At 40.0% G+C, this 27980-nt stretch overlaps 1 protein-coding gene across 11 annotated transcripts in view; it reads left to right on the forward strand.

The window, feature by feature from the left end:
* LOC127486659 (rho GTPase-activating protein 20) overlaps positions 1-27980 on the forward strand; it is a 48342-nt gene that overhangs the window by 12828 nt on the left and 7534 nt on the right. For 5 of the 11 annotated variants that reach the window (XM_089325317.1, XM_089325319.1, XM_089325321.1 and 2 more), the window contains exons 2-7: positions 16690-16801; positions 17989-18141; positions 19882-20076; positions 22078-22170; positions 23502-23621; positions 24385-24433. In XM_089325317.1, coding sequence (XP_089181443.1) covers positions 23516-23621; positions 24385-24433 — 155 coding nt within the window. In that variant the 5' untranslated portion in view covers positions 16690-16801; positions 17989-18141; positions 19882-20076; positions 22078-22170; positions 23502-23515. Of the gene's footprint in view, positions 1-16612; positions 16802-17988; positions 18142-19866; positions 20077-22077; positions 22171-23501; positions 23622-24384; positions 24434-27358; positions 27410-27980 lie in introns of all 11 variants that reach the window. The other 6 variants (XR_016228812.1, XR_016228811.1, XM_089325322.1 and 3 more) reach the window with 6 other exon arrangements.

Consider the following 27980-nt stretch of genomic DNA (forward strand, 5'->3'; position numbering starts at 1 on the left):
ATTCCTCAGCAAATCCCCATATAACTCCTTCTCCTCAGTGACTCGGTTTCAACCAAGGAAGCCCAGCACATTTTCACTTTGTGATAACACCAACATCCTCACCTCTAGTGAACCCTAAGACCCACCTATCTCACCAGTCACCCACAAGGCTGCACCTTGGCGGATAGTTTGTGGTTCTGAGGCTCACATGGGTAAAGGACTTGAACTTAGCTGTGAGCTTTTAGTGACACTACTGTTTGACTCACAGAGAGTTTGGACTACCTCACTCAGCATCATGAGCTGTGTCCTGGCCTCCAGCCACTGGGAATCTCAAGTTAGATGGAAGTGGGCAGAACGTGTGATCATCCTACTGGTCCTTGAGCAGCCCACCCTCACTCAAGGCCATCTTGAAATTCACATGTCCACCAATTCTTGGGACATCACCAATTGCTAGTGGCCTTTGTGTGGCCTCAAACTGGATAGTCCATACCCTTACATTGGAGTACCCCCTTTGGTGGGACACTGTTGATATCTGTGCTACGGGCCTAACCTCACTGACCAACTCTCAGCTATTTTGATTGCCAAAATTCTACTGCCTTTTAATGTAGCAAAACCGCACTATGTATTATCTGCATCCTTGCTTTCATAGTGGAGTCTCCCTGGCTTATGTTATTTGGGACATCATAGGCCTGTCGACTTGGATTTCAGCTTGTAGCTTTCCTATTGTATCCACGTCAGTTGTGGAAGTTCCCAAGGAATACCTGCTGTGTAGACAAAACTGTCATTCCTCTTTGTTGCACGGTTGCACTTGGAGTGGTGATTATTCACATGCTACCTGGCAAGTGGATTTTATTGACCTGCTGTAGCAAATGGCACGTGCTTCCTGTTATGTAAGCCAACACCAGACTTCTCCTTGCTTCTTTCTTCGTGGCTGAAAATGTCATCAGAGTCTAAGTACGTCATCCCTGGTGCATTACACATGGGACCAAAAGTATCTGAAATACTTAGTTCCTGTCCATTTGGTGTATACACAGCAATGGAGTTTCTAGTTCATGTGAAGGTTATTTTTTTTTTAATTTTGAAGTTAACAATAATTGTACCTACTTAAGGGCTGCTGTATGATATTTTGGTACATGTCTGTAATGTGTCCTGATTAAAAATGGGGTGATCAGTATTTCCCTTTGTTTGTCAGTACTTATGATTGAAGTCTTGGGATTTCTTCTGTATGTTCATACAACACATACTCCATTATTGTGAGCTATCCTCTCCATTATTCTGTGTAACATTAGGAAGTTATTTCTTTGATCTTACTCTGACTTGGTACCCATCATCCAAACTCCTTGCATTTTCCCTCCAACCTCTTACATCCTTTATTAATTAGTATATATTCAGATTGGTGTATTTTAAAGATTTATTTATTTTTATTTGAAAGGCAGAGCTGCAGAGAGAGGGAGAGACAGAGAGATGTTTTCCTTCTGCTCCTTCACTACCCAAATGGCTGCAACAGCTGCAGCAGAGCAAATTCAAAGCCAGGAGCCAGGAGCTTTTTGTGGGTCTCCCAAAGTGGATGTAGGGGCCCAAGCACTAGGGCCACCTTCCATTGCTTTCTCAACCCATAACCAGAGAGCTGGTTCAGAAGAGGAGCAGCAGGGGTAAGAACCGGTGCCCACATGGGATTCTGGCACCACAGGCAGAGCCTTAACCTACCGTGCCACAGCACTGGCCCCCGATTGTTTTTAGCTTGTGTTTGTGAGGGAGTGGGTACAGTATTTGTCTTTCTGTGTCTGGATTGTTTTCACTTACTTCCAGTTCCATACTTCTTGCTTCAAGTGACAGGACTTCATTCTTTTCAAATGGCTGGATAGTATTCCATTTTGCATATATACAACAAACTCCTGACCACTTCGTCTGATGAACTCTCTGCTCATTTTGTTTGCCAAGATACTATTCCCTTTTAGTGAGACAGAAATGCAGTCTACTTTATCTGCATCCTTGCCCTCCTAGTGGGGACTGTGGTATGAGAATGAGTTTCTGCTCCCGAGCATATCTGATTTGGGGACATCTTATGCCTGTCAATTTGGAGTTCTGATTGTGGTTTTCCTATTCCATCCAACCCAGTTGGAAAAGTCCCCCAGGAATGTCTGCTTTGCAGACAAAACTTAAATCATTCCTTTTTCTCCCACGGTGGCATTTGGAGAAGTGGTTACTCTCACATGCCGTTTGGCAGGTGGGTTTTATTGGTCTGCTGTTTCAAGAGGCAAGTGATTATCGTTGTTGATGGGCACACCAGATGCTCCTTGCTTTTTCCTTCATGGCTGAAAATGTGCTTCAAACATGGGACTGTAGATGTATGAACTGCTCCCTGGTGCTTCAGACACGGAGCTATAGATACACAGAACTACTTACACTTAGTTCCTTTCTGTGGGACATGTACCCAGTGGTGGTGTTGCTGGTGCACGGTATGGTTCTGTTTTCTGAAAATTTTGACATTAGCAATAATTTCACATACCTAGGGTCTACAGGATGATGTCTCGGTGCATGCCTGTACTGTGTCCTGTTGAAAAATGGGATGATCAGCATTTCCCTTTCTTTGTCACTATTTTATGACAGAAGGCCTGGAATTTCTTCTGTGTGTTCATGTAACATATACTAGGTTATTGTGAGCTAGTCTCCTCACTGTGCTGTGTAACGATAGGAACTTATTCCATTGATCCGACTCTGATATTGTGCCCCTCGTCGAAACTCCCTTCATCCGCCGCAGTGCCTGCCATCCTTTATTCATCATTATGCAGTCAGGTTCTTAGCTTGCGTATGTGAAGCCGTGCACGTGTTATTTGTCTTTCTGTGTCTGGCCTTTTTCACTTAACATGATATCCTCCAGTTGCATACATTTTGCTGCAAAGGACAGGATTTCATTTTTAAATGGCTGAATAGTATTCCATTTGGTAGATACTCAACAAATTCTTGATCTCTTTATCAGATGATGGATTCGTTGGTTGATTCCATAATTTGGCCGTTGTTAACAGTGCTGCAGTAATCATGGTGGAGCAGGTGTCTCTTAGATCCAGTGATTTCATGTCTTTTGGATGTATACAGAGTATTGAGATTGTCGAGTCATATGGCAGTGCTATTCTTAGTTTTTAAGAGATCTCCACGGTGTTTTCCTCAGTGCTTGTACTCATTTGGATTCCCACACTCAGTATAGGAGAGTTCTCCTTTCTCCATATCCTTGCTAGAATTTTTTACTTTTTCTTTTTGATAGGCATTCTAGCGTTATGAGGTGATATCTTTTTGGGGTTTTGATTTGCATTTCTTCTTTTTAAAAAAAAAAAAAGATTTACTTGAGAGGCAGAGTTACAGACAGAGAGGTAGGCACACAAAGGTCTTCCATACACTGGTTCAGTCCCCAGATGGCCACATTGGTGAGAGCTGAGCCCATCCAAAACCAGGAGCCAGGAGCTTCTTCCCAGGTGGTTGCAGGGACGCAAGCACTTTGGCCATCTTCCACTGCTTTCCAAGGCCATATGCAGAGAGCTGGATCAGAAGAACAGCCAGGACATGAACCAGTGCCCACATGGAACGCCAGCCCTGTGGGCGTAGGCTTAGCCTAGAATGCTGCAGTGTGGGCCCCTATTTTCATTTCTCTGATGGCTCGTAATAGTTTTTTTCATATATTTGTTGGTCATTTCCTTTTTTTTTTTTCTTTTGAGAATTGTCTTTTTAGGCCCCTTGTGCCCATTTCTTAACTGTATTGGATGCTTGATTTTGAATTTGTTGAGTTCCTGATATTCTGGCTATTAATCCTTTGTTGGATAAGTAAGTAGTTTGCAAGTATTTTATCCCTTTCCATTGGTGGTTTATTCACTCTGTTACTGTTTTCTTTGCTGTACAGAAGCTTCAGAGTTTGATCTAGTTTTACTTTTGCTACCTGAACTTCTGGGGTTTTAAACAAAAAGTCATTGCCTCTGCCTCTTTTAAGAGGTGTCTCCCTATGTTGTATTCCAGCAATTTCGTATTTTCGGGTCTTTGATCCATCTGAGTTGATTTTTATATGTTGTGAAAGACAGGCATTTAATTTCATTCTTCTATATATGTCTATCTAGTATTGTCAGCACCACTTATTGAAAAGACTTCGGGATTTTCATCAAAAAATCAGGTAGCTGTTATGTATGTATGTTTGTATTTATATATTTTTTTCTCTTTTCATTGATCTTTGTATCTATTTTCATGCCAGTTTCATCCTATTTTAGTTACTATAACTTTGTGAAATCAAGTATTGTTACGCCCCCAGGTGTGTATAGGATCACTTTGACTTCTCTGGGCCTTCTCTGGTTCCATATGAATGTTAGAAGCTTTTTTTCTGACGGTTTAAAGAATGTCATTGGTATTTGGATAGGACTTGCATTGAATCTGTAGATTTCCTAGGGAATATGAAGATTTAAATGTTAATTCTTCTAATTCATGAACAGGGGATGTCTTCACATTTTCATGTGTCTGACGATTTATTTCAGCAGTGCTTTATAATTTTATTGTGATCTTTCACTTATTTGGTTGTATTTATTACTAAATATTTAATTTTTGTAGCTATTATAAATTTAGGTTTCTTTTTTCCTGTTTCCTATTTTTTATTTAAAATATACAAATTTCATATACTTCATATATAGAGGTTCAGGAAGATGGTGATACTTTCCATTCAACTCTCCATCCCACCTCCACCCTCCTTCCTTTTCCCTCTCCTCTTCCCATGCTTACTTTTTACAAAGATCTTAAACTAACCTTTTCAGAGGATCATTATTGGTGTGTAAGAATGCAACTTTTTTTTTTTTTAACATTGATTTGGTATCCTGTGACTTACTGGTTTATCACTTCCAAGATATTTTGACTGCGGTGTTTTAAGTTTTTCCGTCTAAAATCAGGTCTTCTGAAAAAACAGGTATTTTGATTTCCTCCTTCCCAATTTTCATCCTTTATTTCTTTACTTTACCTGAGTACTCTGGTGAGTACTTGAGATACTGTATTGACTAAGAATGGTCTATGTGGAGTTCTTATCTTGCTCCAAAACTCTGGTGAAATATTTTCAGCTTTTTCCCATTCAGTATGATATTGGCTATTGTTTATCATTTAGCTTTGATAATTTTGAGCTATATTTCTCCTGTACCTTGTTAGTAGAATTTTTTTTTATCATTAAGGGATTTTGACGGGAGCATTCCCTTAATCTGTTGAGATGTTCATTTATTTTTTGTTGTTCGTTCTGCTGATGTGATTTCATTGATTTTTTTTTATAGATGCTGAACCACACTTGCATTCCTGTGATAAAACATACTTCGTCACATTACATGTTGTGTGTGTGTTTGTATATATGCATATATCATACATATGTGTATATATGTATATATCATACATATGTGTATATATATATCATACGTGTGTGTGTGTGTGTGTATATGGTATCTTTTTGATGCATTGTTGCATTCATCACGTTTGCAAAGACTCACAGCCTAGAAAGTGGTTGAAATAAGAAAGCTTGAAATCACTACCCATGCTTTTTCAATCCCAGAAAATCCAAAACATTTTCCCTAGGCCACAGAGTGACAGACTATACTAAAGAAAATATTCAAAACCTAATTCCAGGGACTGGCACCGTGGTGTAGTAGGCTAAACCTCCACGTGCAGCACTGACATCCCATATGGGTACCAGTGCATGTCCTTCCTACTCCTATTCCAATCGAGCTCTCTGCTATGGCCTGGGAAAGCAGTAGAAGATGGCCCAAGTGCTTGAGCCCCTGCACCCATGTGGGAGACCCGGAGGAAGCTCCTGGATCCTGGATTCAATTCGGCCCACCTTTGGCAGTTGTGGCCATTTGGGGAGGGAAGCAGTGGATTTAAAACCTTTCTCTCTGTCTTTCCCACTCTTTGTCTATAACTCTCTCAATTAACTACATAAATCTCCCCCCCACCAAAAAAAAAAAAAAAAAACTGCTTCCAATGACAGTAAACTTTTCTGTATAGATAGAACAATGTGAAATTCCTTCTGTATGGATAAGAATAAGTTGCATGGTCTAGTTTTGTATTCATTCAATAAATGTTTGTTCATATATTTCAAACTGAACCATTAAAAATTCATAAATTGGGAATTTAAGTCAAATGAATACAGTCTCATATAAATTTCAGCCTGTCAATGGACTTCCTTGGATGCTGGAGACTGCCCCTCTGCACCTGGATTCTGGAATCCTTCGGGCGGGCACCCGTCCTTCTCTTCTCTGACTTCTCTTTCTATTTACACTCCCCAGATCATTGAGATGATAAATAGCATAGGACTCAGGGGAGATTCTCTATCTCTCTGAATTTCAGATGTCTCATCTGTAGAATTATTTTTAAGTTTTTTTTTTTAAGGTGGAAGTAATTTAAAGTATAGTACCATGATGTACACACTAGGTGCTCCAGAAATTAAAAAAAGTATGTTTACCTCAGGAAAATAAAATTAGGTTTAACTAGGAAACTGAACGTCAAAGAAGGAAAACAAATCATCACTGAACAACAGAACAGCCATTGTAGTTTTTTTGTTTATAAGCTGGGTCCCCTTTTTGTTTTTGAAATCCTTCTTGTGATTCAGCTGACCTTTCCTTTTTTTATTTTAAGGGTTTTATTTTATTTTCAGTTAGTCTTAACAGATTCAATATAGTTCATAGATACAGTTCTTGGGAATAATAGAGGAAGGAGGAGAATGGGTGGGAGAGTGGATGGGAAGAAGGGTAGGGTGGGAGGTATCACTATGTTCCTAAATTTGTATGTGTGAAATACATGAATTTTGTTTACCTTAAATGAAATCTAATGAAAATGTTAAGTGAACAAATGTCATGTATTTAATATATATGCAGACTTAGGAGCATAGTAATGTTTCTTCCTGGTCTCCCACATGGTGGGCATAGGGGCCAAAAAACCTGGGCCATTCTTTTCTGCTTTCCAAGGCACATTAGGAAGGAGCTGGATCAGAAGTGGAACAACTGCTACTCGAACCAGCACTCATATGGGGTGCCAGTGCTGCAAGTGGCAGCTTAACTCCCTACACCACAAAGCCAGGCCCAGTTCCCCTTTCATAGCAGCTGTCACAGTTAGAATTTTACATTTTTAGTGGGGTGATTGCATGAATAACCATCTCCGGTGCTCTTCTCTAGCATCAGGGTGTTCATAATGCACCCGTCATCCAGTATTTTGTGTGGTATGAACACTGTGAGTTTTTTAAGAAAGATTTTGTTTAATGAATACAAATTTCATAGGTACATCTTTAGGAATATAGCAGTTCTTGCCCCCATACCCACCCTCCCACCCCCCAGTCTCATCCCACCTCCTGCTCCTTTGCCCGTGCCATTCTTCATTAATGCTAACTTTTACTTATCTTTATATACAGAAGCCCAACTCTATATTAAGTAAAGATTTCAACAGTTTACCCTAATGCACACACACGAAGTATAAAGTACTGTTTGAAGACAAGTTTTACAGTTAATTCTCATAGTACAACTCATTAAGGACAGAGGTCCTACATGGGGAGTAAGTGCACAGTGACTCCTGTAATGTTGATTTAACAGTTGACACTCGTATTGATGACATCAGTAATCACCCGAGGCTCTTGACATGAGCTGCCAAGGCTATGGAGGCATTTTGAGTCCACAAACTCTGGCAGTATTTAGACAAGGCCATAAGCAAAGTGGAAGTTCTCTCCTCCCTTCAAAGAAAAGCTCATCCTTCTTTGATGGCCTCTTCTTTACCCTGGAACCTCATTCACAGACATCCTTCATGGTGATCATTTTTTTTTTTTTTTTTGCCACAGTATCTTGGTTTTCCATGCCTGAAATGCTCTCATGGGCCTTTCAGTCAGATCCAAATGCCTTAAGGGCTGATTCTGAGGTCAGAGTGCTGTTTAGGGCATTTGTCATTATGTGAGTCTGCTGTGTGGACTACTTTCCATGTTGGATCATTCTCTCCTTTTTAATTCTCTCTATTGTCATTAGCAGACACTTGGTCTTGTTTATGTGATTCCTTTGACACTTCATCCTATCTATATGATCAGTTACACACCTAATATGATCACTTTGATTAGTAAGGTGGCATTAGTACCACCCAGCTTCATGTGATTTGGTGTCCCATGGCAAGTTTTTAGCTTTACCCTCAGGGGTAAGTCCATGGGAACTTTTTGCTGAACTGTACATCTCTTCTCTTTCTTATTCCATTTCTTATTTTTTTAAACTGGGATCTATTTTCAAATGGATTTAAACATCTATGATTAATTCTATGTTAAGTAAAGAGCTCAACCAGTGGCATTAAGTAGAAAAAGAGCATAGTGAAAACAATAAAAGCATAAACTGTTTCTCGACAGTCAAGACAAGGGCTGTTCAAGTCATTGCTTCTCTTAGTGTCAATTTCACTTCTAGAGGTTTCCTTTTAGGTGTCCTGTTAGTTGTCACAGATCAGGGAGAAAGTGATATTTGTCCCTTTGGGACTGGCTTATTTCACTAAGTATGGTGTTTTCAAGATTCCTCCATTTTGTTTCAAATGATGGGATTTTTTTTTTTACTGCAATGTAGTATTCCATAGAGTACATATCCCTTAATTTCTCTATGCAGTTTTCCATTGATTGGCATTTAGGTTAATTCCATGTCTTAGCTATTGTGAATTGAGCTGCAATAAACATGGAGATACAGATAGCTCTTTTGTGTGATGATTTCATTTCTCTTTGGTAACTTACAAGGAGTGGGATGGCTGGGTCATATGGTAGGAATATATTCAGACTTCTGAGGTTTCTCCAAAGTGTCTTCTATAGTGGTTTTCACCAGTTTGCATTCCCACCAACAGTGGATTAGGGTACCTTTTCCCCCACATCCTCACCAGCATTTGTTGTTTGCTGATTTCTTTATGTGAGCCATTCTAACCGGGGTGAGGCGAAACCTCATTGTGGTTTTGATTTGCAGTTCCCTGATGGTTAGTGATCCTAAACATTTTTTCATGTGTCTGTTAGCCATTTGGATTTCCTCTTTTGCAAAATGTTTAAGTCCTTGGCCCATCTCTTAACTGGGTTGTTTTTTGTTGTTATGGAGTTTCTTGACCTCTTTGTAGATTCTGGTTATTAATCCTTCTTAAGTTATATAGTTTGCAAATAATTTCTCCCATTCCTTTGGTTGCCTCTACACTTTCCTGACTGTTTCTTTCGCCATACAGAAAGTTCTCAATTTGAAGTAATCTTATGTTTAATTTTGGCTTTGACTGCATGCACCTCTGGGGTATTTTCCAAGTACTCTTTGCTTGTGCCAATGTCTTGCAGGGTTTTTCCACTGTTCTCTAATAATTTGATGGTGTTGGGTCATAGATTTACGTCTCCAATCCATGTTGAGTGGATTTTTGTGTAAGGGGATAAGGTAGGGGCCTTGCTTCAAACTTCTGTGTATGGAAGTCGAGTTTTTCCAGCACCATTTCAGGAAGAGACTGTCCTTGCTCCTGGGATCAGTTTTTTGGCTCCTTAATCAAATATAAACTGGTTGTAGATGTGCAGATTGATTTCTGGTGTGTCTAGTCTGTGTGTTTCATTGTTCTATCCATCTGTTTTTGTACCAGTACCAGACTATTTTGATTATAACTGCCTTGGAGTATGTCTGGAAAACTGGTATCGTGCTGCCTCTGGCTTTATTTTTGTTGTATAAGCTGACTTGAGCTATTCGAGGTCTCCTGTGTCTTCATATGCATTTCAGCATCATTTTTCTAGATCTGAGAAGATTGTCTTTGGTGTTTTGATCAGAATTGCACTGAATTTTTAAATTGATTTCAGAAGAATGGACATTTTGATGATATTGCCTCCACCAAACCATGAACATGGATGGTTTTTCCATTTTTTGGTATCTTCTTCTATTTCTTTCTGTAATGTTTTGTTATTCTCATTGGAGAGATCTGTGACATCCTTGCTTATATTTATTCCAAAGTATTTGACTTTTTGTAGCTATTATGAATGGGTTCGATCTTAGAAGTTCTTTCTCAGCTGGCATTGTTTGTGTATACAAAGGCTGTTGATTTTTGTGTGTTGAATTTATATCCTGCTACTTTACCAAACTCTCCTATAAGTTCCAGTAGAGTCTTGGTGGCATTTTTTTGAATCCCCTACGTATAGAATGATGTCATCTGTAGCTAGGAAATTTTGATTTCCTCTTTTCTAATTGGTATCCGTTTGATTTCTTTTTCTTGCCTTAAGGCTCTGGCTGAAACTTCCAGGACTATATTGAGTAGCAGTGGTGAGAGTGGCCATCCCTGTCTGGTACTGTATCTCAGTGGGAATGCTTCCAAGTTTTGCCCAATTTGCTTAGAGTTTTCGTCATGAATGGCTGTTGTATTTTATCAGATGCTTTCTCTGCATCTATTGAGATAGTCATACGGTTTTTGTCAGCATTTTTCTAATGTGATGTATCACATGGATTGATTTGTGAATGTTAAGCCATCCCTGCATACCAGGGATAAATCCCAGTTGGTCTGGGTGAGTGATCTTTCTGATGTTGGATTCAATTGGCTAGAAGTTGTTGAGGATTTTTGCATGTATGTTTTTCAGGGAAATTGGCCTGTAATTCTCTTTCTCTGTTGCATCTTTTTCAGGTTTAGGAATTAAGGTGGTGCTGGTTTTGTAGAATGAATTTGGGAGGATTCCCTCTCAACTGTTTTGAATAGCTTCAGAAGAATTGCAGTGAATTCTTCTTTAAATGTCTGGTAGAATTCAGCAGTGCAGCCATCCAGTCCTGGGCTTTTCTTTGTGGGGAGGGCCTTTATTAATGATTCAACTTCTGTCTTGGTTACGAGTCTGTTTAAGTTTCCTATGTCTTCATGCCTCAATTTAGGTAGCTTATATGTGTCTAGGAATTTCTTCTACATTTCCCAGTTTGTTGGTATACAGCTCTTTGTAGTCATTTCTGAGGATTTTGTTTATTTCTGTGGTGTGTGTTGTCCATTTCCTTTTTCATCTCTAATTTTATTGAATTGGGTCTTTTTTTTTTGGTTAGTTGGGCAATGGTGTGTCAGTTTTGTTTATTTTTTTTTTTAAGAAATTAGCTCTTCATTTTGCTGATCTTTTATATTTTTTAATTCAATTTTGTTGATTTCTCCTCTAATTTTTTTCTTGTTTCCTACTAGTTTTGGGTTTGGTTTACTGTTGTTTTTTCCAGATCCTTGAGATGCACGTAGCTCATTTATTTGGTGCTTTTCCAGTTTTGTGATTTCGGCAGCTATTGCTATAAACTTTGTTTTTAACACTGCTTTGCTATATCCCATAAGTTTTGATATGTTATGTTGTTGTCTTCCTTTGTTTCCAGAAATTTTTTGATTTCTCTGTTGACTTGTTGTTTGACCCACTGTTCATTCAGGAGCATGTTGTTCAGTCTCCATGTTTGTATATGCTCTAGAGATTCCTGAGTTGCTGATTTCCAGCTTCATTCCATTGTGGTCTTAGAAGACGCATGGTATGATTTTGATTTTTTTGGAATTTGCTAAAACTTCCTTTATGGCCTCATATGTGGTCAGTCCTAGAGAAAGTTTCATGCACTGCTGATAAGAATGTGTATTCTGCGACTGTAGGGCGAAAAGTTTTCTAGATCTCTGTTAGGTCCATTTGGTGTATAGCATCGATTAAATCTGCTCTTCTCCTGTTGATGTTCTTTCTCGTTGATCTGTCCATTGCTTAAAGTGGAGTAGTGAAGTTCCCCAATACTATTGCACTGGAGTCTAAGTCTCCCTTTAAATCCTTTAACATTTCTTTTAAATAGCCAGTTGCCCTGTGATTAGGTGCATATATATTTATAGTAGTTACATGTTCCTGTTGAATTGATCCCCTAATCATTACATAGTGCCCCCCCTCTTAAAGATTTATTTATTTGATAAAAGATCTGTCTGCACTTCAGTGTTTATTGCAGCTCAATTCACAATAGCTAAAACATGGAATCATCCTAAATGCCCATCAACAGTAGACTGGCTAAAGAAATATGGAATATGTACTCTATAGAATACTATACAGCAGTAAAAAATGAAATTTGGTCATTTGAAACCGAATGGAGGAATCTGGAAAACAGCATACTTAGTGAAATAAGCCAATCCCAAAGAGACAAATATCATATGTTCTCCCTGATCAGTGACAACTAACTTAGCATCTAAAAGGAAATCTGTAGAAGTGAAATGGACACTATGAGAAACAATGACTTGATCAGTGCTTGTCCTGACTGTCAAGGAAAAACTTACTGTTTTATTCCCTTTAGTATTTTTTTTCTACTTAATACTATTGGTTGAACTCTTTGATTTACACACAAATATTCTTAGGTGTTTAAATTTAACTGAAAAGTGATCCCTGTTAAATATAAGAGTGGGAATAAGAGAGGGAAGAGATGTATAGTTTGGCACATGTTCTCTCGGACTTACCCCAATGGTAGAGCTAGAAATGTTCCATGGGATTCCAAATCAGTCCCATCAAGGTGGCATGTACCAATGCCATCTTACTAGCCAAAGTGATCAGTTGCAGTTCATAATTGATCAAAAAGATAGGATTAAATGTCAAAGGGACCACATAAACAAGACTAGTGTCATAAATAAGAGTGTCAATTGTTATATCAACAACAGGAGTCACTGTACACTTGCTCCCCATGTAGGATCTCTGTCCCTAATATGTTGTACTATGCAAATTAATGGTAAAACTAATCTTCAAACAGTACTTTATACATTGTGTATCTGTGTAGGTGCAAACTGTTGAAATCTTAGTATATACCAAGTTGACCTTCTGTACATAAAAATAATTGAAAATGAATCTTGATGAAGAATGGGATAGGAGAGGGAGTGGGAGATGGGAGGAAGGTTATGGGGGGGAAAGCCGCTATAATCCAAAAGTTGTACTTTCAGAATTTATATTTATATTTAAAAATAAAAGTTTTTAAAAAAGAAAAAAAAAAGATTGATTTATTTGAAAGAGTTACATAGAGAGAGGCAGAGGCAGAGAGAGAGAGATCGGGAGAGAGTGGTCAGTCAGTCTTCCATCTGCTGGTTCACTCCCCAATTGGCTACAATGACTGGAGCTGCGCTGATGGACTTGGGCCGCCTTTCTCCTGCTTTCCCAGGCCATAGCAGAGAGCTGGATTGGAAGTGGAGCAGCGAGGTTTCAAACCGGTGTCCATATGGGATGCTGGTGCTTCAGACCAGGGTGTTAACCCACTGTGCCACAGCACCAAGCCTATCCTTTGTCTCTTTCAACAGTTTTTGTGTTAAAGTCTAATTTGTCTAATATTAGGATGGCTACACTACCTCCTTTTGGATTCTGTTGGCATGGCATATCTTTTTCCACCCTTACACTTTCAGTCTGCATGCATCTTTCTTGATGAGATGTGAATCTTGTAGGCAGCAAATAGATGTTTTTTTAAATCCATTCAGCCAGTCTGTGCCTTTTAATGGGGGAGTTGAGGCCATTTATATTCAAGGTGACTATTGATATGTAATCACTTTTTCCTGCCGTTTTTCCAAAAACATTCCCATTTTTTAGTTTGAATTTTCTTTGAGCTTTCACTGATTGATTTCCTTCCTTCACCTTCTTTCATAGTGATGACAGTGTTTCTGTGTGCGACTCATCCTTAAGCATTTTTTGTTGGGCTGGACAGGTGGCAACAGATTGTTTTAATTTCTCTTTGTTAGGGAAGGTCTTTATTTCATTTTCATTCATAAATGAGATCTTTTTGCAGGGTATAATATTCTGGGATGACAGTTTTTTTCTCTTAAGACTTTGACTAAGTTTCACCATTCTCTCCTAGCTTGTAGGGTTTCTGATGAGATGTCTGCTGTGAGTCTAACTGGAGATTCTCTGAAAGTAATCTGGCGTTTCTCTCATGCATGTTTTAGAATCTTCTCTTTAGGTTTTACTGTGGTGAGTTTGATTACAGTGTGTTGTGGTGAGGGTATTTTTTGGCCATGTCTATTAGATTTCCTGTATGTTCCCTGTACTTGGATGTCTTTTTATCTCTCCAGACTAGGGAGGTTTCTGTTAATATTTCCCTAAAAAGGCTTTCTAATCCTTTCTCTCTCTCCATGCCTTCAGGAACTCCTAGAACCCAAATTGTGTGTGTGTGTGTGTGTGTTTATAGTATCCTGTATATTCCCAACCGTGTTTTTTAGGTTTCTAATTTCCTCTTCTTGTCTTTGGTTTGACTGTATTCTTTCCTGTGCTTTGTCTTCTAAGTCTTATAGTCTTTCTTCTGCTTCACCAATTCTATTGTTAAGACTCTCAGTTGCATTTTTGTATTTGTTCTGTTGAATTCTTCATTTCGTTTGGATTTCTCCTTCTGATCTCAATTTCATGGGAGAAATTTCCTTTCATATGCTGTATGGATTTCAGTAGTTTGTGCGTTTGCTTCTGATTATTTCTGTGTAATCTTATGATCAATTTTTTGAGCTCCGTTTCTTGCATTTCTTCCATCTCATCATCTTCGCAATCTAGCATGGAAGCATTGTGTTGTTTTGGGGACTTCATGTTGTCTTCCTCCTTCTTGTTTCTTGAATTGCTGCATTTGTTGTTTGGCATTTGTGGAGATACTCATTGTTCTTTTTTTTTTTTTTCCTTTTTTGCTCTGGTGTGTTTTATATTTGTACTGTGACTGTGTAGATAAGTGGAATGTCTGCTTTTGAATCTCTATAGAGGCTTGTAGTGGATGTGGCTGGAGAGCTCTGTTCAGTTCTCCAGGGTTAAGGGCATGCCTATGTTGACACACCCAGGTTGGGCATGATAAATCTCGCTCTCTCTTTTTTATCAGAAGGGAAAGTTTTTCTGCTCAGCTGAGCTCCTCTCCTTAATGGAGTCCAGTACCTCAGCGCTAGCCCCAGTGGCTATAATATTCATCCACTCTGTCCCAAGGAGCACACAAAGGATCTGTGCAGTCCTCAGTGTAAGTTCAGATTCTCCAGCGATGTCTCTCTCCAGGTAACCAGGAAGCCCTGAGCGTGTGGAGTCTCCCAGTGTGAGTGCCCAGAGTCCCAGCCATGCTCCCTCCCACACTCCCTCAGTTTTTTTCACAGTCCCAGTAGAGAAGCCTCACATAGTCACAGGCTCCTATCCCCCTGTTAGTTCTCCCCACCAGTCAGGGTCTGCACTCAACTAGTTGCTGGGCATGGACACGAGCTGGCACAGCTGTTACATATGTCCAAAATGACACCTGCTCTATCGGCTTGTTACAGGATGCCATTGTAAAGTGATTGTCCTTTTTCATTTCCCTCCTCTAGTTTAGCCGGTACACTATCCCCCATGGGGTTCCAAGCTGGGTTCCCTCTAGGTTCTTCTTGCAGCTATTTTTGCCACTGGCTTGGGCTGCTGCAGTCTGGTCTCACCCCCACCCCCCTTTCCAATGCTGGTGTGTAGGCTCTGCTGCTGGAGACCTGAGCCTGGGCACCCACACCATCTATGTATGTCCACCATGTCCCTTTAATTTTGGTAGTGTTTCCTTTGCTGTTTTCTCCCTAACTCTTCTCTGAGACTATACTCTGTCCACTTGTTTTAAAGCTATCTTCTCCTGGGCTAGAGCAGTAGGCTCCCTCCCTACTCCGCCATCTTGGAACCCAAGACCAAGTACTGTGAATGTGAAAACCAGAGCTTGACCATGTATGGGGCAAGTTTTCTTGCTTTTGAAAGGAGATACAAAATAACAGTGGTGGAAATGTGCTGATGGTGGAATGTGGGGCATGAGAAGAGTGAACACAGAGTACCTGTGTTCAGTCCTGCCTCTGCCTCTGCTTCTAATGCAGTTTGCTGCTAATGCGCATTCTGAGAGGCATCCATTGTTGATTCAAATACTTGGACTCTGCCACCCTCCCAGGAGACTTGGCTGGAGATCCAGGCTTCTGAACTTGGCCAAGTGTAGCCACAGCTGCTGTGGGCATTTGGAGAGTGATCCTGCAGATGGCAAACCACTTTCTTTCCCTATAGATTTCAAAAATTAGAGATAATTGAACAATGTAAAGGAATATCTTGCTGTGTTTTATGGATTGGTTATCAAAGTATTTGGCTCAGGAACTGGTGGGAGTCACCTCATATATTAAAAGTGGTTGGGGTCAGGCTGGTGCCATGGCTCACTATCTAATCCTCTGCCTGCAGCACCAGCACCCGGGTTCTAGTCCTGGTTGGGGCGCCAGTCCAGTCCAGCTCTCTGCTGTGGCCCGGGAAGGCAGTGGAGGATGGCCCAAGTGCTTGGGCCCTGCACCCACGTGGGAGACCAGGAGGAAGCACCTGATCCTGGCTTCGGATCGACACAGCGCACCAGCAGTAGCAGCCATTTGGGGGGTGAACCAATAGTAAAGGAAGACCTTTCTCTGTGTCTCTTTGACTGTTTAACTCTGCCTGTCCAAAAAAAAAAGTGGTTGGGGTCCTTGAAAGATGGCACTTTGATATTGAGTGTGATCAGACTATGATGATGAACGGTTTGGCAGGAATAAGACTATCCTACTTTGGTAATTTCCTCCTAAATTTCCTTTTATTACCACATGAGTCCTAATTATTTGGAATTAGATTCATATGAAGTACCATTTGTTTCTCAGGTATGTTTTATGAGATATGAATTTTCTTCTGTAAACATTGCTTTGTCTCCTTTAGACTGGCAGAGGACAGTGGAGCAGCCAACACACAAAACTACAATTTGCACATGGCTAAAGTCCGTGGTTATCTTACAGCATCCTGGGCACTTGACATCCGTGAAGTGGGAATTGGGTCTCTGCAGCAGGTGCTGCTTCTTGCATTTCCTGTTCATTTCTGTAGAGAGATGGAGGAGCTCCTTTGCTTGAGGTGAGTTCACCTGGAGAGTCATCATGGCTAGAAAGGCTAGTGAGTCTGTCATTTATTTATCTAGGTAGGATACTTTTAACATAATTGCTTTTAGTCTATAGCATTGGATTTTGAACTTAACTATTCATATACGCGTGGTATACTAGATGGCCCATTTAATCAATTGTTCAGACACATTTTTACCTATAAAGGATGATTGCAGATGCTTTCCTAGATTGACATGTATCGTTATGATACTCATACTTCATTTAAATGTATGCAATTCCCAATATATTGTGTAAACTTCTGAAGGTCTCAGTCACCCTGGGTGGAGAATGCTCATGCTTCTATGAACATTATACTGTTGAGCATCATTCTAGACATACTTTGCTATGAAATCAGAGCATTCCTCTTAGTTACTTCGGGAGTCTTTGAATAACTCCGAAGATACTTTCAGTTGATTAGATAAGTGTTAATTTACATCCCCCTTCCTCTCCTAACAACAGTTTTAAAGTATGCATTATTTTGAAATAAAAAATGTTATTTGGGTTTTGCTTAACAAATGTTGGATTGCAGTGCTATTATACACCTTTAGTCTTTATGTATTTAAACACCATGCTTAATACATTGCCTTCATCAATAGTGTCATAAGGTGTATTCTTTCTGTTATCACCTATTTTTTCCAAGGTCACTTTAAAATAAATTTTAGAATGTCTATTCTAATCTCTATTCTAAATCTTATCCATTTGATAATATTTTACTATAATTTTTTTTATATTTTATTTTTTCAATTTTTTTTTTAACAGGCAGAGTGGACAGTGAGAGGGAGAGAGAGAGAGAGAGAGAAGGGGTTTCCTTTACTGTTGGTTCACCCTCCAGTGGCTGCTGCGGCCGCTGCACTGCGCTGATCCGAAGCCAGGAGCCAGGTGCTTCTCCTGGTCTCCCATGCGGGTGCAGGGCCCAAGCACCCGGGCCATCCTCCACTGCCTTCCTGGGCCACAGCAGAGAGCTGGCCTGGAAGAGGAGCAACCGGGACAGAATCCAGCGCCCAGACTGGGACTAGAACCTGGTGTGCCAGCGCCGCAGGCGGAGGATTAGCCTTTTGAGCCATAGCGCCAGCCAATATTTTACTATATTAATGTCTTAATAATAGATGTTGTCCTAAGGTCTTCATGTATGTAACTCATTTAATCTTCACCTTTATTAAGCAAATGCACATCCATTCATCAAAAATGACTTATTGAGCATCTGTGAGTGTGCAGAATACTGTGTGCCAAGTGCCAGGACGAATTCAGCAAGGTCCTGGCCTCTCTGGAACTTGAGATCTGAAAAGAGGAAAATACGTGACTGAGGATCATGCAGTAAGCAAACTGGTTCATTTAATTATGCATCTTTTTCTGTTTGTAATTATGCAAGATTGTGGTTTAACCGTAATTATAGCCAAATAATTATGGTATTAACCAAGATTACGGTTCTAATCCAATTGTGTGCTTTTTAAGAATAGAGGGGAATCTCTTGCATTCCTTCATCTCATAGTGCTAAACAAATAGATATCAATATGTAATGATGGTTACAGGAATGCTTTTATGAAACACCATAACCTGAGAGTTGTTGGAATTACCTAGTGGGATTTCAGGGGGCTAGAACAGATCACCCAACAAATGGAGTTTGCTGATAAGGGAATTACTCATACACAAATGGAAGTAGCGTTGATTAGGAGCAGTCAGACATCTAGGTTTCCAAATAGCCTCAGTGAGCTCTGTTAAGACTGAAACATTCAGTTGAACTCTAGGGCTGTTCAGTACCTCTAACACTTGAAACGTGGATTCAGAAGGAAAGCAGGCATGGTGTTTTAGTAAAACATGGAGATAAAAATTCTGGTAGTCTTTTTATGAAATATGTTAAAAAATTCTTCTAGAAAGCAGAGACTGCCTGAAACATTATATGTCAATTTGGTAAACAATGGCAATAATGAGATCTTCCCCAAAACACTCCATGACACTTTAAATGTCAGTCTTTCCTGTCTATATTTGGCAAAGCAATGATCTTATTATTACTACATATATGATTAATTATAGTAGTGCATCTAGAAGTGAAGTCCAGAAAGTAATGCCCTAGAATGAAATGTTGGTCTCAGTAGTCGGAGATGGCAACCAGTCTGTTGTTTCCAGCTCCTTCTGTAGCACCGGTTTTGCTTTAGCTGAGCCATTCACCTTTAAAACAGCCGAAACTGGGTTCAGAAAGGTAGCAAAAGGAATGACAGGAAAGGCTGAAAACCTGAGAGCAAGGGCAGCTTCTGGGTTCTCATTGCAAATGTGTGGACCCTGAAAATCATTATGAAGTAAGGGAGCTATTGACGTTAGTGAGCTTGATCATTTCAGGAAAAGTGGCAATGAAAGCTCTGTATGCCTTTTCACATCATGAGGTGTTTCACTAGGCATTCTGTGAAATGACATTTTTAAAGGTTGACATGCATTTTGTTCATTCCCTGTCAGCTAGCATCTTTAGCACAAATTCTTAGAGCTTTATATCATCTATGTGTTGCTGTACACTCTTGTGGGGTTTTCAATGTCCTATTTTATTTATTTAGTTGAAATTTAGAATGACTAAGGACAGAGGGAGAGAGAGGGATGGAGAGAGAGAGAGAGAGAGAGAGAGAGAGATATGTATACCTCAAAACCAGTGGTTCACTACCCAAATATCTACAATAGACAGCACTGGACCAAGTCAGATCAAGATCCTAGAACTACGGCAGGGCTTCCCACGTAAGTAGCTAGGGGCCCAAGTCCTTGGACCATAGTCCATTGCTTTTCTAGGTTCTCTAGTAAGGGGCTAGATAGAAGGGCAGCTGGATCTCAAATCAGCATTCCAATATGGAGTGTGGCATCACAAGTGGTGGTGGACTAATCCACTGCAACATCAAGCAAACTTGTCTCAACCTCCTGTGCTGGGAGGCTTCCCTTATGTAGAAGACATTTAAACCAAAAGCTGAGGAGTCACGGCTGACATCCACACATTGCTCTACACAGAAAATGCAGCATTCTAAGAGTGTGGTGGGCCGCTGGTCTGGATTAGCTATCACTCAGTTTTTCTTATCATAGGTAGAGGAATGAACACCTGTTGCAGTTGAGCCCATCAACATCAGAAGTTGAGACTTAAACCACACCTGAACTTTGAGTGAGATGCTTTTCCTAGTGTTGTCAATCTGAGAAGCCAGCCTCTATGGGAAAGCTTAAGCAGAGTATACTCACCCATGAAATTTGGATTTTGCTACATTCAAACAGAGAATATCAACAGTAAGTATTTTTTGTTCTGTCTGTTTACTTTTTGAAAGTCCGAGTGATGCACATATGCATACATATACACATATATGCACACACGGAGGGGATAGAGAAAGAGAGGTAGGTAGATAGGTAGATAGATAGAGATATCAAAAATCTGTTCCCTCCTCCAAATGCCTGCAACAGCTAGGTCTGGGCCAGGCTGAAAAAAAGGATCATGGATCTACCCCCGGGTCTCCCACATGGGTAGCAATGAGCCCAAGAGCTTGGGGCATGATCCATCAGTCTCACAGGTACGTTTGCAGGGAGCTGGATTGGAAGCAGAGCAGCTGGGACTTGTACCACCATTTTGACTTGGGCATCACAAATGGTGGCTTAACCCACTGTGACACCAGGCTGACTCAATGAGTGTTTTGTTTCTCATGCAAATTTGTAGATAGCTAGAGTGGGTCTCTTTCACAGTTCTCATTCTGCCATTGGAGGGCTAGTGGCTACCCTGGACTCTTAAGATTAACTCAGAATCATTCACACTACCTTTCGCCAACGTTTCCATATTTGCCATGTCTCATGGCCAAGCCAGAGAGTACAGTTGTCTCTCTGGTCCTTGAGGATCGGTTGCACTCACCTGTGGATAATAAATTCCAAAGATACTCACATTCCTTATGTATAATGGTATATTACTTCCATTTCATCTGGTCATATATTCCTGCATACTCTAGACCAACTCTGGATGACATTATAATATCTAGTACAGTGTAAATCGTTAACTATTTTGGGGGGAGGACTGACAAGAAAAAGAATCTTTACATGTTGTTATCTTTCACTTTACTTGGGTAGGCCGAAACTTTACCTTGTAGCCTGAAACTGTCAGAGACAATATTGTGTGAGTGAATGACCATGGGTAACGTTAAGTATTTGACCTGTTTTTGACCCAGTAGTTGTCATTTGCCAGCCTTGTAACAGATCACAATTTACTCTTGGGCACCACTATTGAAGACTCCCCTAGCTCAGAGAGTTGTTGATTTCTTTCAAGTTTAAGCTCTCTTGAAAAATATCATGATTTGTTTTCATCCATACCATCTCACGTTGGAGATTTCTCCAAATTTATGTCAATTCCATATTTTTCTAAACCACAGCTTGCCATTTCTTTGAGGTATTATCTGGGAGAATTTTGATCTGAAAACTTGGGCAGGAAGGTTTTTAAAAATGTAGTATTTTGCTTAGAGTGTATAAAAAGGCTCATAGTAGAACAAGGGTTCCACACCTGTCTTGTTAATCATTTTCTCACTATATAAACATACGTGCTGAACGGAAGCTGCCTTTATAATTAGAATGCAGTGAAGCTTCTTCTGATCATTATCACGACCCTGTTTTAAAATATAGGCTCAGAGACCATTAGCATCATAGGGTACATATTCCCACAGAGACATTTTTCCCTTCTGCTTCCATTTGCAATTTCATTTCAATTGTAGTGTTTAATATTTTCCCCATGTCTTGTATGTGAAAGAACAGAATGGTGGTAGAATGCTACGCTGTAACGCCTAAATTCCCAACCAGGTGTGACTAATGCTGTCAGGTTTAAATTAAGATGAATTTCTTCAAGCTCACTAAGACTGTGATATTCAGCTTTTCGAGTAGGAAGTTCACATGGGGGATTTCTCAATTCAGGAATATTAACACACTGAGTAACACACTGCTTTGTTGTTTCTAGGTTCTTTATTTGAGTAATTTCATTTAATGTCATGCATTACTGAGGAAGCTGAACTGTGGGCTCGATGGGTATCCCAGTTGTGCTGTAGTTTGACATTTCCATGGTCCCTCCCTTCATTCCCCAGCCAAGGAAGTTCATCCTGTGGCTTCCCAACAGCACATCCAATAAAGTGTTTCTGAACCATTTTCTTTTCACCTTTTGCATCCTTTGAGCAATTGAGTGTCCAGGACACAGGAGATTCCCTTCACATGCTTTCAAAATTTACCCATGTCTGATTGTGTGATTTCTATTTACACTTTCCTCAGGTGTTCCACTATTAGATGATTGACTAAAGAATGGAAGGAAACAGAAGACAGAAGCCTTTATCTTAATCTTTCTTTGCTTAAAGAATCCATCAGGTAAGATCTGTGACTGGTGTGAAACTCAATTTTCTATCTACTCAGAAAAGTATTCAAATGAGCATCAGATCCAGAGAGTCCTTGAGGAATTTGAGGAATTCTGTTTTGATTACTTGTAAATAATCTGTGAAATATCTGAAATTGTATTTCAAGTAATTTTGTTCACTATCACCATAATAAGCATTTATGTTGGAATAACTGTAGAATGGATACTCTCCTCTCTCTTTCAGATTTTTTATTTATATTTTGTAAAATTGGAACAGTAGGGATCCTTCCATTCTGCATCATTGAAAGCCAGCAGTATTTGCTGGTGCCTGTTTTTAAAGTGTACATAGAAAAGCTACCTTGTGTCTATGAGTGTTGACAATTGTGTTCCAGTCTGGCCAAAACCTTGTGACCCAGCAATAAGATCATAATAAACCATCTAGGTAGGAAAATGAGTTGACCTTCTGATAACCCAAGTCAACTTTTGTTACCATGTTACCTATTTTTGTCCTCTATCATTGGATCTATTTTTAAATAAGAGAAACATGGTGTATTTTCAGTTATTTGTATGAAATACATTTTCATCTATGTTTATTTGTGCCCTTTGCTATGCAACTTGTCTCCACAAAGGGACTTAACCAGATCAAAATCTTTTTTTTCAGTTGTCATTCATGTTCTGTGTTTGAAAGACAGAGAGGGTAACAAGTAGAGTTCTTCCATTTGCTGGTTCTTTGCTCAAGTTCCTGGAGTAGTGAGGGGGTAGATCAGGCTGATGCCAGGTTTAAAGAACTCAGCTCAGGTGTCCCACATTGGTGGCAGGGATCCAGGCACTTGAGCCAGCAGTCCTGCCTCCTAGAAGGAGTATATGTAGTAAGGTGGAATGGGCAGTTGATCTGGGACTTGATACTGGCACTGTGGTAGAAGATGCTGGCATCTTAACTGCTGAGCCAAACACCCGTTCTGAATCTGTGTTGTCTTAGAATATTATCTGTGTACCCAAAACCCTGCAAGTATAAACTGGACAACCCCTAATCTAAGTCCATGCAAGAATACTATCTCAAACACCCTTGAAAACTGTCTGCATATGGATATACTTGCTGGAAGCCAAGAGGTAGGTGTGTATTTCTTTGTGATAAAGCAGCTCTTCTGATACCCAGCGAGCCCCAGAGCGGGAACCATCCAGCAGAGCGGCAGAGAAACCCTATCTAGACACTGAGAGAATACTTCCAGGGTTTCTGGAGTGCTGTTTGTGGGTCAGGCAGGCATCAGGGATTGAATTATCTTATTCCATGCTTTATCTCACACTTCATCACAACACTTTGAAAGTCATTATCTTCTTTTTACAGATATAAGAACTGAGATGCGGAAATATGAAGTAGTTTGCCAAAACTCAAACATCCATAATCTATCTCCAGTCCCAATTCCAAAGACCCTACTATTTTACCATCTGCCCTTGCCTCCCAGAGGTGAGGTGACAGGAGAGGGTCCCCTGCATCAGCACACAAGCTTAGCTGCAAGAAGAATAGAATGCTATGTACATCTCATTCCAAGTTGGAGAAGTGAAGACCAGGCAGTTACAATATTTGTGTATCCAATTGCCAGTCTACTCTATGAAGACATAAGGAATGGAGTAACTAACACCCTGCTCCCTCAGCACTGTTTCAATAGGCAGTATTGTGAGAAAATCTTTTTCGTGAGACGTTGCCTTGAGTAGTTTATGAGCCCAGGGTATTATAGTCATAGCATCACTACATTTCTTCCATCATGATTTTCTTCTCTCATTCCTTTATGCATTTTTGTAGCCAAATTGTGTGTTTAATTTGTGTTTACCGTATTATCCTATCCCCCTCTACTCTGTTTCAATCAACTTGAGAAACAGACATGGGAACTAGGAGATCTGATTTAATGTGTATATTATCATCACCATTAATCGTTTCTTTAGGAAGGCTGAGTAGGATATGCTTTATCGCTTTATCCTCCATTTTGTGATTTCTTTTGCTCATTTCTATAAACTATGGGAATGATGATTAATATTGGGAGCCTGATTTTCCACTGTGATGTTGGAACTCTGCCTTGAATGAAAAGATAGAGGACAGATGCAGCTAGAAGCAGCATTTCAGGGTGCACTTAGATATTTTACAATGGTTTTGATTTGTTCAAAAATGTTCTCAAATAGTATTCATTTTATGGACTTAGTTTTGTGACAGCACTTCCAATTTGGTGTTCCAGAATTGACTCATCTCAATGAAGTACCTGCCCTGTGCCATGGTCCTGAGAGGTAAAATATGACTTCCTATTCTTGCCAGCAGAGGGCAGCAAGGAACACTGGAGCAGGTGCTTGATATCAGCTACTGAGGATGTTTCCCTTGGTGGAGGCAAAGATGAGGGTGTTCAGAGGACCAACATGAGAAAGGATAATTACAGGGATTCAGGAGGGAGACCAGAACATATGGGGAGTGTAAGGGTTCTCCCAAGGGCTCATAACTGCCAGCACAAGTAGACATCTGGAGAGTCATTGATTATAACCTTTTCTTGGTATTGACTGCTATTCCCAGCCTGTCTGATGCCAAGGTGTGGCTGGCTGCCTAAGGTAACAGGCAACTAAAAGCATATCTGGGCACTAATACAGACTGGCTGCCTGTGAGTTATCAACAAGCTGCCCACAGAGGCCGAGGGGTCCAGAAGCAGCCCTGTGAGGGTGAAGGATGAATGGGTGTGAGGGCTCACCAAATCCAGCTGCAGAAGATACTGAGGCCCCGGGTACATGCCAGGAAGATGATTCTGCAAAATATATATACATGCATATGTATATAATACCAAGGATATTTTCCCCTTGTCTTGGGGGTGGGGGGCACTGCTTAGCTATGGAAACACTGTGTGATTTAGGACTTAGAGAGTTCTCACTTTACCAACTGTTAGGTATCTGGCCCCCAGTCACACAACTTCACTGAGCTTCAGTTTCTCCACCTGTCAAATGGAATTACTAATTTTTACCCCAGAAGCTGATGTTGAGGCAAGGGGAGGCTATATATAAACTACCTTGCAAGAAGCTTGACGTTTTGTCGTTGCTCAGTGGATTTGATTGCGTGACATATTCTCCCTCCTTTCTCTTTGGCCATGGACAAACATCCATGATAGTGTTCACTATTTTGGAAAATAATGTCTCCCTGTCTTTTCTAAGCAGCCTTGGTATTAAGCAAGAATTATTCTGTGAGTTAGCTTGCTAAATTTTCTATACTGTTATCCCATTTTATAGTTGCAGCAATCCTTTGAGGTGCACTATCATCTCTGTTGTGCAGGTGGAGACACTGAGACTCTTCTAGAATAACTCCTTTTACCAGCACCCTCTACATGGCGAATGCTGAAGGAGGGGGGGTTCAAAAACTACTTAGTTTGGTTGCAGCCCTCCTGCCAGTGTTGCTACAAAACCTTCTTTCCTGTGTAGATAGTTCATCACCATTTACTTTTTTAGAGGTTTAATTTATATATGTATGTATGTATGTATATATATTTGAGAAAATCAACTTTGAAGAACCCAAGCATAGTGCATCCTTTGTGAGCACTTAGACATTACTATAGCTTATGAGACATAGATAACATCCTCCACTTAATACATTAAAATGAAGTAAATCTTTGCAAACAAGTTTTACTATTAACTCTCATAATCCAACAATTTGAGGACAGAGGTCCTGCATGGGAAGTTAATGCACAGTGACTCCTGTTGTTAATTTCACAATTAACACCCTTATGTGTGATGTGAGAGATCACCCATTTAAACACTTAAGGGGGGAAATTGAATAAAAGAATTTTGTGTTTGTGATATGTTAAAATAACCTTATAATTGACACAGCATCACATTGATACTATCTCTCCATTTGGTATGTAGGGCCGAAAGGTCAGTGTTCAATGACAGAAGTGAAAATAGACTGCTATGGTCAGAGTTCTTCCCCCACCCACCCAGTTCTCCTGTTGAAGCCCTTACCTCCTTCTCTTTGTGTGCCATGCAAGGACACAGTGTGAAGATGGTTGTCTATAAGCCAGGAAAAGAGGCTGAGTCAGTGGGGCCCCATGCTCTTGGACTTTTCAACCTCCAAAACCGTCAGACAAGTAAACTTCTTTCTTTGACACATTACCTAGCCTAAGGGGTTTTGCTACAAGAACAGAAAATGGGTGAATCATGTATTCATTTTAATGTTGTACATATTATTTTTGTATAAAAAATTATATAATTATACTAAAATATGCAAAGAAATAATATTGCACTATAGCTTTGAAATATATTGCCGCTTGGGCAAACTGGAGGGAAGGTTGCTGAAATCTCTCTGTGTTTCTTACAACTGCATGCAAATGAACCATCATCTCAGTTAAATTTTGAAGAATTGAATGATGGTGCCAAAATCTAGAAAACCACTATATCAGTTTGAGAGTTTGTCAGTTATGGCATGAGCCTTAGAACCTTGACATCACAATGATGGGTGATCTTGACTACTGCGGAACCCACAGTCTTCAGGGACTTGTTCATGGTCTCTGTTGAATAGTGTCGACAGAGTCTAGAGTTGTAACACATGGAAAGTAATGTTGTCAGAGCTTCTGGAAGTCATCCGCCAGTCCCCAGCGCAAGGTAGCCTTTTCCTGTACTACTTGTGATCATTTAAGCAGACTGGTCACCCCAGGAGGAGTTCTGTCCTGTTTTCCTTAAAACAGAGGAAGTAATTCCTGACTTTGGTGCTGGTTTCATGAGAAGCTACTTTTGTTCTTTGGTTTAGTGCTACTGAGCTCAAAAGAGCAGGCTTTGTACTGTCAGGGGAGACACTTCCTTGGCTTCATGGCAAAGAGTTTTCTCTGAAAAGATCTCGAAAGAGGCTGTCCTGTTTATGAAAGAGTTTTGTGTTCTGCTCAGTCTAACTGGTTTTACCTATTATGGCCACAGAGCCCCATTGGTACATGGTCCCAACTCAACCAGTTATATCTAAGCCTGGGTGATGTTAAGAAATGTTTGTGGATGTGTCCAGCATTATTTCATGTTGTCTAGCACTTCTCTCCCCTCGCCTCCCAATTTGAACACTAATTTAGATAAGATAGGAAGCATTTTACTAAGTGGGAATCAATGTATCCCTATTATGTAAATTGTCATGCTAACAGGGGACCACGTTACAATGACTTCTTTACCAATCGCTGTGTCATTTTGTTTTACATGTGATAGGCTGAAAATTGCCTTGTGTTCCCTCTTCTGAAACCATGTTTTAAGAGCTTGGTGAGTGACAGCTGTGGTGTCCATCTTAGTGTTCTTTACAGAGGGCAGTGTGGTAGTTGAATGGAAATACTCTTTAGAGATGTAAACTGCTTTAGAATATCAGGGGTATGTGATTTAATTTTCCTTTGAAAAGGCAGAAGACATGCCTGTTGCTTTTACTTAGAATGAATTAGCAGCAGATATGTATGGAGAACTTCACAGTTGAAGATTGCTTTCGATATTTTACTTTAACTTGCACTAAAACCAGGCAGATTGATACTATTGTTCCAGATTACATGTTCTCTTTTATGATACATGCTCCCTTTCATACACAGCCAGTTAGAAACTGTCAGACTCTGAAATTTTCAATAATCTTCAGTACTTTCTTTTTTTATTCTTAAAATCTATCTATTAAGGGATACAAATTTTCATAAGTGCAACTTTAGGAGTATAGTTATTCTTCTCACTATATCAGTCCTCCCACCCACACTCCCATGCCTCATCCCCCTCACTCTCCCCTTCCCAGTTCTATTCTCCATTAAGATTCATTTTCAATTAACTTTGTACATAGAAGACCAACTCTATATTAAGG

Source organism: Oryctolagus cuniculus, unplaced genomic scaffold, assembly GCF_051225735.1.
Source record: "Oryctolagus cuniculus isolate XC-2025 breed Fujian yellow rabbit unplaced genomic scaffold, ASM5122573v1 ptg000086l, whole genome shotgun sequence".
NCBI classification, from domain to species: Eukaryota; Metazoa; Chordata; class Mammalia; order Lagomorpha; family Leporidae; genus Oryctolagus; species Oryctolagus cuniculus.